The 20,965-nt window shown below is 42.6% G+C and overlaps 1 protein-coding gene across 4 annotated transcripts in view; it reads right to left on the bottom strand.

The window, feature by feature from the left end:
• Positions 1-19,405, bottom strand: part of LOC123997399 (single-stranded DNA-binding protein 3-like) — a 30,887-nt gene extending 11,482 nt beyond the window's left edge. For all 4 annotated transcript variants that reach the window (XM_046301583.1, XM_046301584.1, XM_046301585.1 and 1 more), the window contains exons 1-5: positions 19,228-19,405; positions 18,450-18,522; positions 18,247-18,308; positions 18,073-18,157; positions 8,092-8,181 (exon numbers count right to left, since the gene is read on the bottom strand). In XM_046301583.1, coding sequence (XP_046157539.1) covers positions 8,092-8,181; positions 18,073-18,157; positions 18,247-18,308; positions 18,450-18,522; positions 19,228-19,283 — 366 coding nt within the window. In that variant the 5' untranslated portion in view covers positions 19,284-19,405. The remainder of the gene's footprint in view (positions 1-8,091; positions 8,182-18,072; positions 18,158-18,246; positions 18,309-18,449; positions 18,523-19,227) is intronic.
• Between the last annotated feature and the right edge of the window lie 1,560 nt (positions 19,406-20,965).

The raw sequence follows: 20,965 nt of genomic DNA, 5'->3' as shown, positions 1-20,965 counted from the left end.
GCAGAGATGGTTGGCCTTCTGGAAGGTTCTCCCATCTCCACAGAGGAGCTTTGGCAATTTTAGTGACCATCAGGTACTTGGTCACCTCCCTGACCAAGGCCCTTCTCCCCGATTGCGCATTTGACCAGGCAGCCAGCTCTCGTCTTGGTGGTACCAAACTCCTTCCATTTAAGAATGATGGAGGCCACTGTTCTTGGGGACCTTCAATGCTGTAGAAATGTGTTGGTACCCTTCCCCAGATCTGTGCCTCGACAGTCTCTGAGCTCTACAGACAATTCCTTTGACCTCATGGCTTGGTTTTGTTCTGACATCCATTGTCAACTGTGGGACCAATCAATTTAATGTACCACAGGTAGATTCCAATCAACTTGTAGAAACAAAGATGATCAATGGAAACAGGATGGACTGGAGCTCAATTTCGAGTCTCATACCAAAGGGTCTGAGAATACCTATGTAAATAAGGCACCAGTTTACTTTCATTTTTTTTAAATATACAAACCTTTTTGTTTTGTCGTCATTACGGAGTACTGTGTGTAGATTGAAGACATTTTTAATTAATTCATTTTAGAATAAGGCTGTAACGTAAATGTAGGAAAAGGGAAGGGGTCTGAATACATTCCAAATGCACAGTATATATTCTGGGAGTGGCGGCAATGTTTTAGAAATGCTTGTGTGCGTGTGTGCTTTGGCTCTCAACCACACCATGCTACATAGAATTGCTTCTCAATAAACATCTGACTAAATTCCTATACACAACATACCTGCCAGTATATACTGAAAGGTCCAATGCAGCCCTTTATTATCATCATAATGTTCACAATATTACTTCAACCTCACTGTGGAAATAATATATAGAAGACAAAGGAAAATCACATTTTACTACACTGGGCCTTTAAAGAAACAGAAGTGGATGCTTTGACTTATACTACAGAGCTACAGAATAATACTGCATGGAATGTTGAAGTCAAATCCTCCACGGCTGCCAAGAGTTCATTCTCATGAGATATTGATCAACGGAAAGTGGTGCAGCACCTTTAAAATTTCTCGATTAAGGGCCAGGCCCAACCACGCCTCCACGTTTCACTACAGTACACTGGAGTGGGTAGTCAGACAACAGCACTACACGGGACACGTCCCAAGTGGCACCCTATAGAGTAAGTGCACTACTTTTCACCAGGGCCCATAGGGCTTGGTCAAAAGTAGAGCACCTTGTAGGGTGCCACTTGGGATGGAGACAGGCGCATAGACGAGACGCAGCCTACGGACCACAGCAGAGTAGAAGTACCGCGTCATTGACACACGCAGAGCTTTAACACATCCTGATAAGATCAGCCAAGTTCACAGGTACGAATGTGGAATGCACATCAGCAGGGCGGTAGAACAGGTGAGAGACAGCAGATGCCAGCGTGAGGAGCAGTTGCGCAATAGTGATCCATGCATTCATGTACATACAGGCTAAATTCTTCACTTGAGAATCACACATACAGTAAATCAACCCTATATTGACGACAAAGGAGTTAAGCAGAAATTGAAGTCAGTTTCATGCTGGCGGGTCCCAAGTTAAGATTCAGCCCATAGAGCAGTGGTCTACAACCTGTGAGACAGGTTTGCTGTGTCTGTCAGCGTAGTGTCCAGAGCATGGAGGCGCTACCAGAGGACAGGCCAGTACATCAGGAGACGTGGAGGCCGTAGGAGGGCAACAACCCAGCAGCAGGACCGCTACCTCCGCCTTTGTGCAAGGAGGAGCAGGAGGCGCACTGCAAAATCACCTCCAGCAGGCCACAAATGTGCATGTGTCTGCTCAAACGGTCAGAAACAGACTCCATGAGGGTGGTATGAGGGCCCGACGTCCACAGGTGAGGGTTGTGCTTACAGCCCAACACCGTGCAGGACGTTTGGCATTTGCCAGAGAACACAAAGATTAGCAAATTCGCCACTGGCGCCCTGTGCTCTTCACAGATGAAAGCAGGTTCACACTGAGCACGAGACAGTCTGGAGACACCGTGGAGAACATTCTGCTGCCTGCAACATCCTCCAGCATGACCGGTTTGGCGGTGGGTCAGTCATGGTGTGGGGTGGCCATTAGGTACAGAGATGAGATCCTCAGACCCCTTGTGAGACCATATGCTGGTGCGGTTGGCCCTGGGTTCCTCCTAATGCAAGACAATCGTAGACCTCATGTGGCTGGAGTGTGTCAGCAGTTCCTGCAAGAGGAAGGCATTGATGCTATGGACTGGCCCGCCCGTTCCCCAGACCTGAATCCAATTGAGCACATCTGACTGTCCAGGAGTTGGCGGATGCTTTAGTCCAGGTCTGGGAGATCCCTCAGGAGACCATCCCGCCACCTCATCAGGAGCATGCCCAGGTGTTGTAGGGAGGTCATACAGGCAGGTGGAGGCCACACACACTACTGAGCCTCATTTTGACTTGTTTTAAGGACATTACATCAGTTGGATCAGCCTGTAGTGTGGTTTTCCACTTTAATTTTGAGTGTGACTCCAAATCCAGACCTCCATGGGTTGATAAATTTGATTTCCATTGATCATTTGTGTGATTTTGTTGTCAGCACATTCAACTATGTAAAGAAAAAAGTATTTAATAAGAATATTTCATTCATTCAGATCTAGGATGTGTTATTTTAGTGTTACCTTTATTTTTTTGAGCAGTGACACACACACACAGGAGAACAAGTATTTGATAACATGCAAAATCAGCAGTGTTTCCTACTTACAAAGCATGTAGATGTCTGTCATTTTTATCATAGGTACACTTTAACTGTGAGAGACGGAATCTAACACAAAAATCCAGAAAATCACATTATGATTTTTTAAGTAATTAATTTGCATTTTATTGCATGACATAAGTATTTGATCACCTACCGACCAGTAAGAATTCCAGCTCTCACAGACCTGTTAGTTTTTCTTTAAAAAGCCCTCATGTTCTCCACTCATTACCTGTATTAACTGCACCGGTTTGAACTCGTTACCTGTATAAAAGACACCTGTACACACACTCAAACAGATTCCAACCTCTCCACAATGGCCAAGACCAGAGAGCTGTGTAAGGACATCAGGGATAAAATTGATGTATCAAATACTTGTCATGCAATAAAATGCAAATGAATTACTTAATCATACAATGTGATTTTCTGGATTTTTGTTTCAGATTCAGTCTCTCACAGTTGAAGTGTACCTATGATAAAAATTAGACCTCTACATGCTTTGGAAGTAGGAAACACTGATGATTTTGCAGGTTATCAAATACGTGTTCTCCCCACTGTATATACACACACAGCAAAAAAAAGAAACAGCCCCTTTTCAGGACCCTGTCTTTCAAAGATAATTCGTAAAAATCCAAATGTCACAGATCTTCATTGTAAAGGGTTTAAGACGCTTTCCCTGAACCGTAAACAATTAATGAACATGCACCTGTGGAATGGTCATTAAGACACTAACAGACAGTAGGCAATTGAGGTCACAGTTATGAAAACTTAGGACACAAAAAAAAAGGCCTTTCTACTGACTCTGAAAAACACCAAAAGAAAGATGCCCAGGGTCCCTGATAATCTGTGAACGTGCCTTAGGCATGCTGCAAGGAAGCACGAGGACTGCAGATGTGGCCAGGGAAATAAATGACAACGTCCGTACTGTGAGATGCCTAAGAGCGCTACAGGGAGACAGAACGGACAGCTGATCGTCCTCGCAGTGGCAGACCACGTAACAGCTGCACAGGATCGGTACATCAGATCATCACACCTACGGGACAGGTACAGGATGGCAACAACAACTGCCCGAGTTACACCAGGAACGAACAATCCCTCCATCAATGCTCAGACTGTCCGCAATAGGCTAAGAGAGGCTGGACTGAGAGCTTGTAGGCCTGTTGTAAGGCAGGTCCTCACCAGACATCCCGGCATCAACGTTGCCTATGGGCACAAACCCACCGTCGTTGGACCAGACAGGACTGGCAAAAAGTGCTCTTCACTGACGAGTCTCGGTTTTGTCTCACCAGGGGTGATGGTCGGATTCGCGTTTGAGCGTTACACCGAGGCCTGTATTCTGGAGTGGGATCGATTTGGCGGTGGAGGGTCCGTGATGGTCTGAGAAGATGTGTCACAGCATCATCGGACTGAGCTTGTTGTCATTGCAGGCAATCTCAACACAGTGCGTTACAGGGAAGACATCTTCTTCCCTCATGTGGTACCCTTCCTGCAGGCTCATCCCGACATAACCCTCCAGCATGACAATGCCACCAGCAATACTGCTCGTTCTGTGTGTGATTTCCTGCAAGACAATAATGTCAGTGCTCTGCCATGGCCAGCGAGGAGCCCGGATCTCAATCCCATTGAGCACGTCTGGGACTTGTTGGATAGTAAGGTGAGGGCCAGGGCCATTCCCCCCAGAAATGTCCAGGAACTTGCAGGTACCTTGGTGGAAGAGTCAGGTAACATCTCACAGCAAGAACTGGCAAGTCTGGTGCAGTCAATGAGGAGGAGATGCACTGCAGTACTTAATGCAGCTGGTGGCCACACCAGATACTGTTACTGAAGAATTTGACCCCACCTTTGTTCAGGGACACATTCAATTTTTATTAGTCACATGTCTGTGGAACTTGTTCAGTTTATGTATCAGGTTGTTGAATCTTATGTTTACATATTTATACATGTTATGTTTGCTGAAAATAAACACAGTTGACAGTGAGGACATTTCTTTTTTGCTGGGCACATACTGCATGTGGAAACCCCTTAAAATTAGTTGATTTGGCTATTTCAGCCACACCCGTTGCCGTCGGGTGTATAAAATTGTGCTCACAGCTATGCTATCACCATAGACCAACATTGGTGGTAGAATGGCCTTACTGAACAACTCAGTGACTTGCAACATGGCAGTACCAAAGGATGCCACCTTTCCAACAAGTCAGTTATTCACATTTCTGCCCTGCTAGAGCTGCCCCGATCAACTGCAAGTGCTGTTGTGAAATGGAGACGTATAGGAGCAACAACGGCTCAGCCACAAGCTCAGAGAACGGGATCGCAGAGTGCTGAAGCGCATAAAAATCATCTGTCCTCTGTTGCAACACTTACTACAGAGTTCCAAACAAGCAAAGTCTGCACAAGAACAGTTTGTCGGGAGCTTAATGAAAAGGGGTTTCCATGGCCGAGCAGCCACACCATGCGCAACACAAAGCGTCGGCTGGAGTGGTGTAAAGCTTGCCGCAATCGGAGCAGTAGAAACGCGTTCTCTGGCAGTCCGACGGCTGAATCTGGGTTGGGCAAATGCCAGGAGAATGCCACCTGCCCCAATGCATAGTGCCAACTGTAAGGTTTGGTGGAGGAGGAATAATGGTATGGGGCTGTTTTTCATGGTTCGGGTTGGCCCCTCAGTTCCAGTGAAGGGAAATGTTAATGCTACAGCATACAGCATTCTAGAGGATTATGTGCTTCCAAATTTGTGGCAACAGTTTGGGGAAGGCCCTTTTCTGTTTCAGCCAGCTAATATTTATATTAATTTAGCCAACTAGAATCTATTTGCTAGCTAACAAGGTAGAACTGTTGAATTATTATAAAACACACCCTTCTGTAGTGGTGTAAAGTACTTATGTAAAATAAAAGTAGTTTTGACAACTTTTAAATCACTACATTTCTAAGAAAATGTACTTTTTACTTAATTTATCCAGCCACCCAAAAGTACTCGCTACATTTAGAATGCTTAGTATGACAGAACATTTTTCCATTCACACACTTAAAGATAACATCCCTGGTCGTTCCGACTGCCTCCTATCTGGCGGCTGAGTCACTAAAACACAAATGCTTAGACTGTAAATTGTCTGAATGTTGGAGTGTGCCCCTGGCTAGCTGTAAAGAGAATTAAAAAACATGAAGCCATTTTGGTTTTCTTAATATAAGCAATTAGAAAATATTTAAACTTTTGATACTTAAGTTGATTTCAGATACTTTGACTTTTATGCAAGTAGTATTTTACTGGGTGACTCACTTTGAGTCATTTTCTATGAAGGTATTTTTACTTTTACTCAAGTACTTTTTCCACCACTGCCCTTCTGTCAGTCTCCAACTGTTTGAACATAATGCTAGCCTGTCCACTTTTATGTCGAAATCAAGTAACTTATTTCTCAGAATGATAACAAGTAGCCAATTGACTATATACAGTGCATTCGGAAAGTATTCAAAGCCCTTGACTGTTTCCACATTTTGTCAGGTTAAAGTATTCAGTTTTCTAAAAATGCATAACATTTCCCCCCCCTTATCCACACACATACACAACAACCCCATAATGACAAAGCATAAACAGGTTGTTAGAAATGTTTATTGTTACTAAAATTGAAAACAAATATCACATTTACATAAGTATTCAGACCTTTTACTCAGTATTTTGTTGAAATCACCTTAAGCAGCAATTACAGCCTCGAGTCTTCTTGGGTATGACGCTAATATGCTTGGCACATCTGTATTTGGAGAGTTTCTTCCATTCTTCTCCGCAGATCCTCTCAAGCTGTTAGGTTGGATTGGGGGGGCGTCGCTGCACAGCTATTTTCAGGTCTCTCCAGAGATGTTCGATCAGGTTCAAGTCCGGGCCACTCAAAAATATTGAGACTTGTCCCGATAGCCACTGCTGCATTGTCTTGGATGTGTGCTTAGGATCATTGTCCTGTTGGAAGGTGAACCTTGGCCCTAGTATGAAGTTCTGAATGCTCTAGAGCAGGTTTTTAAATCAAGGATCTCTGTACTTTGCGACGTTCATCTTTACCTCGATACTGACTAGCCTACCAGTCCCTGCCGTTGAAATACATCCCCACAGCATGATGCTGCCATACCCATGCTTCACCATAGGGATAGTGCCAGGTTCTCTGGAGCTTTGTCAGTGACCATCTGGTTCTTGGTCACCTCCCTGACCAAGCCTCTTCTCCCACGATTGCTCAGTTTGGCCAGCTCTAGGAAGAGTCTTGGTGGTTCCAAACTTATTCCATTTAAGAATGATGGAGGCTACTGTGTTCTTGGGGAACCTTCAGTGCTGCAGACATTTGTTGGTACCCTTCCCACATCTTTGCCTCGACACAGTCCTGTCTCGGAGCTCTACAGATAATTCCTTCGATCTCATGGCTTGGTTTTTGCTCTGACATGCACTGTCAACTCTAGGACCTTATATAGACCGGTGTGTGCCTTTCCAAATCAATTGAATTTACCACAGGTGGACTCCAATCAAGTTGTAGAAACATCAAGGATGATCAATGGAAAGATGCACCAGAGCTCAATTTCTAGTCTCGTAGCAAAGGGTCTGAATACTTATGTAAACAAGGTATTTCTGCTTTTTATATATTTGCATTCTAAAAAATAAATAAAAACTTTCATTGTGGGTTGTGTGTATATTGCGGATTTTTTTTATTTTATCCATTTTAGAAGGCTGTAACGTAACAAAATGTGGAAAAAGGCAAGGGGTCCAAATACGTTCCGAAATCACAGTAATTGTGTTCCATGTGTAATGGCACATTTATAAAAACAGACTAGACAGCTAGTATAAGTCTGTTTAAAATGCTGCTAGCAGTACATGGTACGATATTCTGGAAAATGAATGCTCAGTTTCAATGTTCATCGAAAGTCCGTTTTAGTAGTCCCCTCGCATTTTGAGGAGTTGAGACACAAAAAGGGTATCATTAGAAAGATTAACCTCGATTACAGTAAAATAATGTCTCACTGTGTTTCAGTGTCCATATGATCTATTCTGTTGGACCAAACCGCAAATAGCAAATTGAAACCATTTGTCAGAGAGTACAAAGTGATCTCTCATCTTCGCTGTGAATTGCAGGGGAAGGAGCTTTGTGTGTGTGTGTGTGTGTGTGTGTGTGTGTGTGTGTGTGTGTGTGTGTGTGTGTGTAAATGAGAAGGTGCACACAGCACAGAAGGAGCCGAGACTAAAAAGACAACGAGAACAATTGGACAAAAACGCTCAAATGGGGAAAAACATGTTTCAAAAAAAGACACTTGATGCACAAACTTAATTAGATATATCACCCAACCCTAGAACCACTGCCATAGAGTGTAGATGGAGGTGTGTGTGAAGGTAGGAGGAGACTGACCTGGAAGAATCCCGGGGGCATGGGTCCACCGGGCATCCCCTCTCCAGGGGGCATCCCCCCCATAACTGGACTGGGGGCTGCAGCCGCACTCTGTAAACATAAGACTAAGAGTTAGAGGTTAGAACTGAGATAAGGATATTTTGTCTGTGTAGGGTTGCAAAGGTAGGGTGTTTGTGTAAACTTTAGGTTTACCAGTAAGATACCAGAATTTTGGTAACTTCCATGTTTTGGGAGGAATTTATCAGAGGAAATCTAGTGTCATTTTGGGTACTTCAGATTATCACAGGTGTCTAATTATCTCTGGCCCTTATCACATAAAATATGCAAAATAGAATTTCAAATAAAATGACAAATCTGTAAAACATTATCCTAAATATAAACCATCAACTTGGTAGTTACTATTGGTGTTTAATACAAGAGTTTCAGCATGAAATATCCTTTATTTTTTGAGACTGTAAAATAAACTGTCAAGGTCTTTGTTAATGTTTTTGCTCCAAACTGGTGGCAGTTTTGAAAAAGTCAATAGCTGGAAGTGTTGCAGAGTTCATTGAAAATAATGTCATTGTTTCTCAGATGCTTTTTAAAATTAATTAGGCAAATTCTCTTGACCCATATGATTTATCCACTGGACACAAATAAAAAAAAATATTTCTTAAAAGCAATTCAAGTATAAATCACCTAATTTACTATAGATTGATGGTTACTTTGGTAAATTACCACTAGGTTTGCATATTGATCGTTCAAGTTTATCATTGACTGGTTGGCTCTATGAGCACTTTAACATTTAGAAAACCAGTCAACGTGTGCTATTACGCAAAATGTCAGGAGTCAAACCTTTAAATCAATTTGCATAGACAGAATGATAAACATGATTTCTTAGTCAAAGACTAGGCGTAATCTGTGTCCATGAAACTGGCCGTTATTAGTATCACACACACCACAGACAGAACAAGCCTTAAGTTTGACCGGGGTGGAATCTAACTGCACAGCCAAACATGCTGATCCAGCAAGTATCCAGTAGATTTGATAGGAATCTGTGGGATTCATTTCAAAGTGCTTATACACAGCAAGGTCTCACTGCTAGGCCATTTCCTGTCCCAACCACAGCCATAATTCACTAATGTGCCATTTGCTTTGGTCGCATGCTTGTAATTTACTGTTTTTTTTGTAGAAGCATTTCAGCAGAGGCTAATGCCTACATTGCACACTGGTATTAGCATCTGGAATCAAAGGCTAGTTATGACAGGTGGCTTGTGAGAGCATGGAGTAATCACAAGGAGAGTAACAGTATATAAAGTACCACCATCAAAAACACACATCTAGAGAAAATGAAGTCACACACACACACACACACACACCTTACCATCTCACCTCCCTGCACTCTCTTAAGTGCTCAACCTCCACAGACTACACTTGTGGATATAACAGAACACACTCGCAGTCCCTGGTATATCGACTGACTGCACCCCCTTCCTAATTATATCTGAGCCGGGTCCTGCAGGTCCACTGTGAAATACCACAGTAGGGGGAGAAGTGAGGCCAGAAGGACCCGTCCAGCCCAGTCGTACCTGGAACACACTGACAAAGTTAGCTACATTCAGGAGGCATCCTTCAACCCTAGGACACCTGGGGGGGGGGGGGTCACAAAGCAGGATCAATGACAACCAGCCAACTTGCTTGAATGTTCAGAAATAACTTCACATTTCTAAGAAGATATTTCTAAAAATGGGACTGTATTGATTCGACCCATATTCAAATGTAGATTTGATAGATAAACAAATACATTGTTTCTGGGTCATTTAAGTTAGCTGGCTAACATGATCCTGCTTTGTATGATGGGTCGTAAGCTATTCACTGGGAACCAAACGGAAGAAAATTGACTAAAAACGGAATGGAGAGACTAACCTAAAACAAAAAAGGTCATGGGTAATGCTGGGTTTGGTTGCTAAATGTTTTGCAACAGCGCACCCTAATGAGAACAACCCTGCCTTGAGCCTACATGAGACAGACCTGCCAACCCTGTCCAACTTTTTAAGAGTACCAGACACGCGCGGCAAAGTTGAGATTCACCAAATGAAGTCTATAGAATATGAAATCTATAGCTTGGAATACTTCCTTTCTTGACAGCATTCCGTTTACACACACGGTCAGTCACCAACAAGATCTAATTAGAACACAAAAGGGCCTTTATTATTGGAGGTTATAATTTTTTGAGGTACAAAACGTACAAACGTCTTAGCCACGATAAATAAATATCTATTACTCTGATATTATGGAAATAAATGTTTGAAGCAGATCAGTATCAATTAAATAGGTTATCCATAATAAAAAAGAAAAAAAGCTATGATAGTAAACAGTGGGTGAGACCCAATCTTCTGGAGACCTTCAAAATGTTCAGGAAATCATTTCCTAGACCAATTTACCTGTTAGCTAGCATATTTAGCACTTTAGAGCCCACTGAATGTCCAGCGTATGTTCACTAACGTTAGCCTGAAACAATTAGTGTTAACCTTTCCACAACACACAGTCGAAAAGGGACTGGTCCTCGTTTACGTACAGCTGAAAGGTCGGCAAACTCAGCATCACAACAAACAGGAGGGGCAGACATGGTGTAGCGTTGAATAATGATGTATTCATCTCCATGTCTGTTGATAAACTCCGTACAAGTCTGTGTTGCAGCTCGAGAATCAGGATGTTAAGATTTACTCCGTTGATTTTTAAAAAAAAATTCAAATGTTTAAAAAAAAAAATGATTTAAAAAAAAAACAGGCCCTATTCAGTTTACATACTTTTAACTCTGATCTCGTACTTTCGAACGTGGACAGAGAATCGCGTAGTTGCATGCAGGTCTGCAGAGGCTTATAGATAAATGTCTCTCTGGGAGACTAGGATGGTTGTCATAGAATAGTGTGATCATTATATAGCCCTTCTTAGATCAGCTGATATCTCAAAGTGCTGTGCAGAAACCCAGACTAAAACCCCAAACAGCAAGCAATGCAAGTGTAGAAGCACGGTGGCTAGGGAAAACCCCCTAGAAAGGCCAAAACCTAGGAAGAAACCAGGCTATGAGGGGTGGCCAGTCCTCTTCTGGCTGTGACAGGTGGAGATTCTAAACAGAACATGGCCAAGATGTTCAAATGTTCATAAATTACCAGCATGGTCAAATAATAAGCACTGCTATGCATGATGTGGGCGTCAGGTAGCTGTGGAGGGATATTAGCACGTTGACACGTCATGGACTATGGGGATGTTAGTGTTGCACCTAAGAATCATCTGTTACTTCAAAATGGTAACAATCATATTTATGTTCTAAAACAAGTCTACATTACTCTTGTACCTTAACACATGAACTGTAAGCTCTCAAATGCACTAGTGTGCATGGAAAGTCTCCAGGAATGTTCCTTATCTTCTGGTACTAGAGCCCACTGCAGTGCATATTCAACTGTAGCTCTGTGTCCCCCACCAAATGGCACCATATACCCTATGGGCCCTTGTGAAAAGTAGTGCACTCTAAAGGGAATAGGGTGCCATTTGTTATGAAGCCACTGTTCTGCTGCGGGAGAGGAGGGCCAAGACTCCCAGATGCTTTGGTACAGGATGGGGCAGATGTCACAGACTCTGCTGCCTGGGGGGGCAGCTGAGTGGGGTGGTGTGGGGGCCCATCTCTAAACCTCCCCTAGGGGGGGTGGGGGGGGGCTTTTTTTTAGACAGACTAGACCCACCCCCCCTGGTTGTGTGTGTGTGTTTGTGGTAGGTCATAGCAGCTGTTGTCTCTGTACAAAGACAGACAGAAAGTAGGGGAGAGAGGAGAAATAAAACAGGAAAGTGACACAGAAAGGGACAAGGGGGATTCAGCACATCTCAGAGAAAAGGGGACAGGCCAGAGAAACCACACTAAACTAACTGGCCATGTCCTGACCTGGGCCATATGCATCAAGCGACTCGGAGTGCCGATTTAGGACCAGTTGTCTTTTACGTCACAGCGAATAAGACTTCATGGACAGTGATATCTCGAAGGTGCTTGATACATACGGCCCCTGGACTGCTTTACCATCATCCACCTGAACCAAGCTATAAAAAAGGAAGCCTGGGCCTAAGCTAGTCGATCTTCAACCATCCACCAACTCCATAAAAATTGCTGTTGTTTTCATAGCAGTCTCCTTGTCCCTGATGGTGAAAGGTCTGGCAGTAAGACCCAGAGAAGAGAACAAGCTCTCTACCACTCCCCATCCCCCCTTTCACATATTCTCTCTGCTCCTCCCTTGGTTGCCAGGCATATGCCACAGTGGCCACTCCCCTTTTCTAGTCTGTCCCTCAGCTCCCTGACAGCCATCAATCAGCTGCGCGGAGCCCCTGGGGAGCATCCATCCAACCAGGCGTGAATACGCCAGGGAGGAAGGGCCCTGCGCTTTACGAGCCGTGATGCATCGCTGCTTCCCTGCTAGCAGCCCAGCCAGCCACCTCCCCCACCCAAAGCCCACAGAGACAAAGACAGCGCTGGGACTACTGGCCATGGAGGGAGAAAGATAGAGAGAACGAAAGATAAACCCTAGGCCTACTGTACGCAAACACAGAGCAGAGAAAGGAGAAAGCCTGGGCCGACGCAAACAAAGAGAGCACTGAGCTCACATACATGTATTAGCCTAAGATGAACACAGACAGAACCAACATCGATTCACAGGGATCCCATCTCCAAATGGGATCCCATGTTTGATGAACAGGACCTTTATTTGAATCTAGGTTTCTCTGTAGACAATTACAAATTATCTAAAACAGAGGGTGGATAGGGCCCTGTATCAGTTTGACCAGATAGATCACCTTTTAAATGGTTATAAAACGAGGTTTGACAGTGTAAAAAAAAAAACTAAATTACCTTCGGAGATATGCTAAGTTGCAGTCAAAATAGCTCAAAAGTCAGTCAGTGGTATGAATACTTAGTAAAACTAATAAAGATACCAGTTACCCTCAAATATACACGGTACTGTATTGGTGTTTTATTTGACTGAAAATGTGATATACAGTGAGCTGCAGAAGTATTGGGACAGTGACACATTTGGTTTGGCTCCGTACTCCAGCACTTTGGAATTGAAATGACTAGGAGGTTGTCATCTTTAATTTGAGGGTATTTTCATCCATATGGGGTGAACTGTTTAGAAATTACAGCACTTCTTGTACTAATATATTAGGTTAGCATGTCTTGGGGGTATGACGTTTGTACATCCAACTTTCCCACTCATTATCCATAATCATGCTAGTATCCACATTAATATAAAGGTTTAGAATTCCATTTACCATTCATTTCTATTGGGCACGAAAATCTGAAACCAAAACGTAGTCATTGCGTGCTATTGAATATGGGACCAATACTTATGTTGATTTAAAAGTTAACTGAATGTCCTAATACTTTTGTTCCCCTAAAATGGGATTACAGCACTTTTAAAATACATGGTCCCCCCCCCCCATTTTAGGGGACCAAAAGTAAAGACAAATCCACTTATGTTTATTTTAAAAAAGTTAAGTATATGGTCCCATATTCATAGCATGCAATGACTACGTTTGGGGTTTTCAGTTGTTGCCTTGTCCCCTTCTCTGTCATTTTAATTCTAATGGAATCCAGGAATAACAAGACCTTGTCCTCAAACATTTACATCAGAAGGTGCAATGTTATGGGCAAAGCAACAAAACATCCACAAATTAAATATTTTTCTTGATCAAATAACATGGGAACAACCACTTTGTGCCGTATTAAATTTACCATCCATACAAAACAGTTAAATGTAAATTACTGTATTGTACATAGGCTAGTCATCTAGGTTTGGTACCTTTAGACTTTGCATCACCATGAAGAAAAAGTGATTGAGACATTAAATCATCACAAACCATTTAATATGTGGCTCAGTTGGTACAGTAGAGCTTAGCGCTCACAACGCTAGGGTTGAGTGTTCAATTCCCACGGGGGGACCAGTATACACCTCACTAGTGTAAGTTGTCCTGGATCAAAGCATATGCTAAAATGCAAACGCAATGAATATACCATTTCAGGTTACACAAAAATAAGTATAAGTATTTCAGGAAATTGGAAAACATATGCAAGTATTTTTATGCTCCACAAGTATTAGATTCACTGTTTTGTACAGATAATTAAACTCAAGTTACAAATGCTGGTTAAACACTCAAATACAAATATACGGAACAAAAATATAAACGCTGGCTCCATGTTTCATGAGCTGAAATAAAAAGATCCCAGAAATGTTCCATACGCACAAAAAGCTTATTTCTCTCAAATTGTGCACAAATGTATTTACATCCCTGTTCGTGAGCATGTCTCCTTTTCCAAGATTATCCATCCAACTGACAGGTGTGGCATATAAAGAAACTGATTAAATAGCGTGATAATTACACAGGTGCACCTTATACTGGGGACAATAAAAGGCCACTCAAATGTGCAGTTGTCACACTACAATATCGGATGTCTCAAACTGAGGGAGCATGGAATTGGCATGCTGACTGCTGGAATGTCCACCAGAGATGTTGACAGATAATTGAATATGAATCTCTACCATAAGCCGCCTTCAATGTCATTTTAGAGAATTCGGCAGCATGTCCAACCGGCCTCACAACCGCAGACCATGTGTAATGATGCCAGCCCAGGACCTCCACATCCGGCTAACGGAGTGCTGAGGAGTATCTGTCTACAATAAAGCCCTTTGTGGGCCTGGCTCCCTAGTGGGTGGGTCTATGCCCTCCCAGGCTGACCCATGGCTATGCTCTTGCCCAGTAATGTTAAATCCATAGACTAGGGCCTAATTAATGTCAATTGACTTATTCCTTATATGAACTGTAACTCAGTAAAATATTTTGAAATTGTTGCATGTTGTGTTTATATATTTCTTCAGTATACATTTAGTTTAAACATTCACATAAAAGTAGCACACTGGGCCTTCACTAGTCCTATATTAGCACACTGATGTAGATGTCTCCAGCACGGGCTTGGGAGAGACACGGGCTAGTAATACACTGCTCAAAAAATAAAGGGAACACTAAAATAACATCCTAGATCTGAATGAAATATTCTTATTAAATACTTTTACATAGTTGAATGTGCTGACAACAAAATCACACAAATGATCAATGGAAATCAAATTTATCAACCCATGGAGGTCTGGATTTGGAGTCACACTCAAAATTAAAGTGGAAAACCACACTACAGGCTGATCCAAATTTGATGTAATGTTCTTAAAACGAGTAAAAATGAGGCTCAGTAGTGTGTGGCCTCCACGTGCCTGTATGACCTCCCTACAATGCCTGGGCATGCTCCTGATGAGGTGGCGGATGGTCTCCTGAGGGATCTTCCTCCCAGATCTGGACTAAAGCATCCGCCAAGTCCTGGACAGTCTGTGGTGCAACGTGGCGTTGGTGGATGGAGTGAGACATGATGTCCCAGATGTGCTCAATTGGATTCAGGTCTGGGGAACGGGCGGGCCAGTCCATAGCAGCAATGCCTTCCTCTTGCATGAACTGCTGACACACTCCGGCCACATGAGGTCTAGCATTGTCTTGCATTAGGAGGAACCCAGGGCCAACCACACCAGCATATGGTCTCACAAGGGGTCTGAGGATCTCATCTCGGTACCTAATGGCAGTCAGGCTACCTCTGGCGAGCACATGGAGGGCTGTGCGGCCCCCCAAAGAAATGCCACACCATGACTGACCCACCACCAAACCAGTCATGCTGGAGGATGTTGCAGGCAGCAGAACGTTCTCCACTGAATCTCCAGACTGTCACATGTGCCCAATGTGAACCTGCTTTCATCTGTGAAGTGCACAGGGCACCAGTGGCAAATTTGCCAATCTTGGTGTTCTCTGGCAAATGCCAAACATCCTGCACGGTGTCGGGCTGTAAGCACAACCCCCACCTGTGGACGTCGGGCCCTCATGGAGTCTGTTTCTGACCGTTTGAGCAGACACATGCACATTTGTGGCCTGCTGGAGGTCATTTTGCAGGGCTCTGACAGTGCTCCTCCTGCTCCTTGCACAAAGGCGGAGGTAGCGGTCCTGCCGCTGGGTTGTTGCCCTCCTACGGCCTCCTCCACATCTCCTGATGTACTGGCCTGTCTCCTGGTAGCGCCTCCATGCTCTGGACACGACGCTGACAGACACAGCAAACCTTCTTGCCACATCTCGCATTGATGTGCCATCCTGGATGAGCTGCACTACCTGAGCCACTTGTGTGGGTTGTAGACTCAGTCTCATGCTACCACTAGAGTGAAAGCACCACCAGCATTCAAAAGTGACCAAAACATCAGCCAGGAAGCATAGGAACTGAGAAGTGGTCTGTGGTCCCCACCTGCAGAACCACTCCTTTATTGGGGGTGTCTTGCTAAATGCCTATGATTTCCACCTGTTGTCTATTCCATTTGCACAACAGCATGTGACATTTGTCAATCAGTGTTGCTTCCTAAGTGGACAGTTTGATTTCACAGAAGTGTGATTGACATTGTGTTTAATTAAGTGTTCCCTTTATTTTTTTGAGCAGTGTAGTTCACTTCTTACCAAATTTCTAATACCAGTCATTTCTTTTCAAATCAGTACAGGGAAGTGAACAAGTACACCCTTTGGGAGGAAGAGGAGATAATTGGGATGTATCCATGGTTATTTGGATGCTTCCAATGGGGTTTCTGACTGCCTATCCTGGGGCAGACTGACCGGACCAGCAGTTGTACGAGATAGTCTTCCTTCATGCCTAAAGCCATTTCCCCAAATGCTGTGTTCTGAACATTTGAAGACCATATGCAAAAGCAGAGTTTAGTGATAGGCCACAAGCACTGTGCATCCATTTTGGGTAAAATAATCTATTTGAACAGAAGAATATTTAATAAGTAACAGGCTCCATAAATGTCAGTTCTAATAGAGTACTACTATCCTGTTAGCTCAGGACAAAAAGCCCAATGTAGCTCAAGATGGAGACGGGTTCATCTGGAGTTTAAAATAACAACTCTTGGCCCCTGCCATCCTCAAGATAGTTGAGAATCTGAACCCATCTCTGCTCTTGAACATTGTGCAACAGTGACTGGCTACAACAAAGGGAGAGCTGGATCGTGTTCATTAGGACACACTTCAAATGTTAAACAAAAATAAGCATTTATTATTGGAAACATCTATAAGCCGAAGTGTAAAGTAACATGGGGTAACTAGCCCCCCTAAAAACAATGTCCAGTTGCTGACACAAAAAAAGCAAAGGGAAATAAGTGGCTACAGTTTACACTTTAGATATTCAATTAAATGTTTAGAAAAGGGGCATTTTTCCCCCAATCACCAGAATAACTGCCCCCCCACCCACAAAAATGTGTTAAGTTTTATTTTGACATTTTTGTAATAAACTCTTAAAAGCTCAAGGTACTTATTTTTTTATTAAATAAATAAAATATTGAAACAAAATTATATTGCACATGTCAAAATTAATATCCACACTGAGGTTGATGCAAGGTCCCTACTTACATTTTCACACCAAAACAGGTCCAAATCCACTTTTTTTGAAAACTACATGGGGGGGGGGTCCATTTAAATTAAGAGTAGAAACAAGTCAGAACAACATCTCTCCATTGCCACTACACATGGCATCAAAACTGTATGATGGTGGAATAAGGAAGACAGGCCTACACAAAAAAGGGACTGATGGAATTAAAATGTTTCACGTAAACTGGGCTGAGGCCCATCTGGGTGCAATCTCTTTCTACATTTGAAAATGTAGTAGGTGCAAATGAAACCAGGGTCCGTATTTATAAAGGGTCTCGGAGTAGGAGTGCTGATCTAAGATCAGTTTCCACTTTTAGATCATCTTCAAAACAATTATGTTCAGGAGGGGACCTGATCCCAGGTCAACACTCATACTCTGAGACCCTTTATAAATACTGCCCCAGGCTCGTGAGCAGAACACCATCAACATGTGCAGCAGCAAGTCTCATGAGGAGCAGAACTCACATAATCATGGAAGGCTTTCGCTTCACTGGAGTGGTCACATGTCTCTCTTCTCTCTGGTGCGGCACAATACAGGTCCCAAAATACACTGTGGACAAGACACAAGTCATAAAGCAATAGAATACTGTACACGGTAGAACTTGGCGTATTGTTAATAGTGACATAGGTAACACTTACCACCACCAAGAGTGTAGGAACCCAGGTGGTTCCCCGAGTGTGATGTTCTTTTCCCATCGTATCTGGAAAGTGGAGAATTAGAAAAATATTTTAAAAGTAAATTAACAATAGAGCCTACTTAATAATTATTATTTTATTAATAATGGCTTCATATGGAAATGTGTTTGTTAATATGCTACCGTGTTTGGTAGTACAACACTCACCTCTGATAAAAAGGTCTGTGCTGACTTCTGTGCTCCTATGTGTAACAAATATTCATAGACGTATAAAGCTAACCTGTGAACAAATTACAAAAAAAAACAGTTTGAATACAACAACAAAAAAAGTGTTAGAACTACACAGTTTAGCCAACTCTAAACTAACCTACTTTGACTCTATTAGGACTAATGAGTGTCTCTAATCAACTAATATTTATTGCACTTAGGGGTACATGATCGACAGACATTCATTTTTTCGGTAGTTTGCATGGACCGCCGACTCCAAAAGGCCTTTCGCACAATGGCTTTTTCCAAACACTTCAAATCGGAAACACTGTAACCAAGAAAACCCGTTATTATAAATAAAAGAGATTGAGTGTTGGAGACTGCCCTCATAGCCGCGAACTGAAACAAAGTAGCAACCGAAGCACTGGTGGAAGCAAAAGTGTATCAATTAATGCAACAGAAACGACGTAAAGCCAAATTGGACAGTACATTTTCTTTACGCTACTCATTTCACGTTAAAAAAAAATATTTAAAAAAATTCAAAGATACTTAGATGCTGAATTGCAAATACAAACACATATGTACGTTCAGTAATGAGGCCCAGGAAGAATATAAAGCCGAAGGCAGGGTAAGGAAGGAATGGCGAGCAGACAAGGCGGTTCATTCAATTCCATCCTCGAATGAGGAAATTCGCTCCTTTAATTCAGCTGTCCAGCAAACCACACACCCGAGGAGGGAAACAATTTGCATTAGGTAAGACATAGGTTTTAAAACTTACTTTTCCCGTGCTTGGCCATCCGACGGTACAGCGGACACTTTGCCTTTAGGGAACATGGTTTTCTGAGGGAGGAGGACGCCCGTCTTCTCTTTCTGTATTTTCGCTATTTCATCTGTCAGACCATCAGTCAGCCTCGGCCGCGACCCTCTCACACTCCAACCGCACTTCTCAACCGAGCCTGGTCAATGGGAAGGGATGGGGCTAAATTGACTGGCGATTATTTTTCACCAATGAGCGTACAGTACTTCCATCTAGTCCTGCCCTAAAGTTATGTCATGCCTTTTGTTGCCAATTGGAGGTGGTTGTTACAGTAGGCAATCTACTTCTCAATGTTTATTGTTATGCAATGTTAGAATAAAAGGCAAGCTATCTTCAACATTGAGAGGTATCATCTCTAGACGATTATTTCAGCATTTCAACAATCATTAGATACCAGCACACTCCAGTTTCAGCCCTCTCTATGATGACTTATTAAAGTGTCAGTTATTATTATAGCCTTATCCACAGTATACCTTATCCATAGGACATAAGCAAATAAAACACATTATGTATTTTGGCCCATATCCTGTTCCATTTCCATGGTTAAAATAGCATAACCATAGACTATTGTGAAATACAAAGGTTTTATTCCCTTAATTTAATAAATAGGTTATTAAATTGTGTTTTTTTTTATCGTAGGCCTAGGCTACCACCTGTTTCCATCTAGTCTAATAAGTATAATTGACCATTCAAGAGACTCGGCTTTATCAGAACTGAAGTAACAGCATCTTCCCCTTTAAGGACACTCAAAGTAAAAAGAGACCTTATTGGTTGTTGATATGGAATCAGTTCACGGGTTCCTTAAAACCGCTGACTGTTCTACACGCTCTTTCACAAATGTTGCAATTAGAATGTCCTGTTATCACATTTCTACTGTTTGTGTTGTCATTAGCCTTCTGCTATTGGGAATTTAGCAAATTATAGCATACTGTAGGCTCATATGCAGTTGATAATTTTCCCAACATGATTTAAGAATGTATTAATGTCTTCTCATTTTGTTTAAATCCGATTTGACTCAAACTAGGTCGCTGAAAAACATTTTTTAGTTGTACATACATGTATCATCCTACCTGGCGTTATGTAAATCAAATAGGCCTACAGTAGCCTTCAGATATGATAATGAATTTCAACTAAGCAGTCGATGTTCCACTATGAGAACCCACAGGATTCTGTCTATCTGGTCACAGTTGGTTTATAGGGGGAACTTGAAACCGACAGTAGACTATTACTCATAGGGGTAAAATGTGACAGGACAAACCTGCCATAGTGCGGCGCTCGTTTCACTCTGCAATGAAGAACATGGCTTTAGGCCTACAGTAAATATTACCTATAAAATAATGTAACCTGTAACTTATAACCTTCTAACAACTATAGACTATTTAAGCAATGAGGCGCGAGGGGGTGTGGTATATGGCCAATATAGCACAGTTAAGGGCTGTTCTGATGCACTTCGCAACTAAGGGCAGTTCTGCTTTATGACGCAACGCGGAGTGCCTGGATACAGCCAACAGTAAAAAGTCATGTTTTGTCATACAGGTGGCATGTGGTCTGATGGTCTGATATACCACTGCTTTTAGACAATCAGCATTCAGGGCTGGAACCACCCAGTTTATAAAATGAGTTATATTGCATATCTATTGACGACAAATAACTCAAATAACAAAAATGAATTTACTATCTGTGTAATTAAAGTGATATA

This window comes from Oncorhynchus gorbuscha, linkage group LG15 (assembly GCF_021184085.1).
Source record: "Oncorhynchus gorbuscha isolate QuinsamMale2020 ecotype Even-year linkage group LG15, OgorEven_v1.0, whole genome shotgun sequence".
In the NCBI taxonomy this organism is placed as follows: domain Eukaryota; kingdom Metazoa; phylum Chordata; class Actinopteri; order Salmoniformes; family Salmonidae; genus Oncorhynchus; species Oncorhynchus gorbuscha.
Note: the sequence above shows the minus strand (reverse complement) of the source record. Positions and strands in the feature narration are given on the sequence as shown.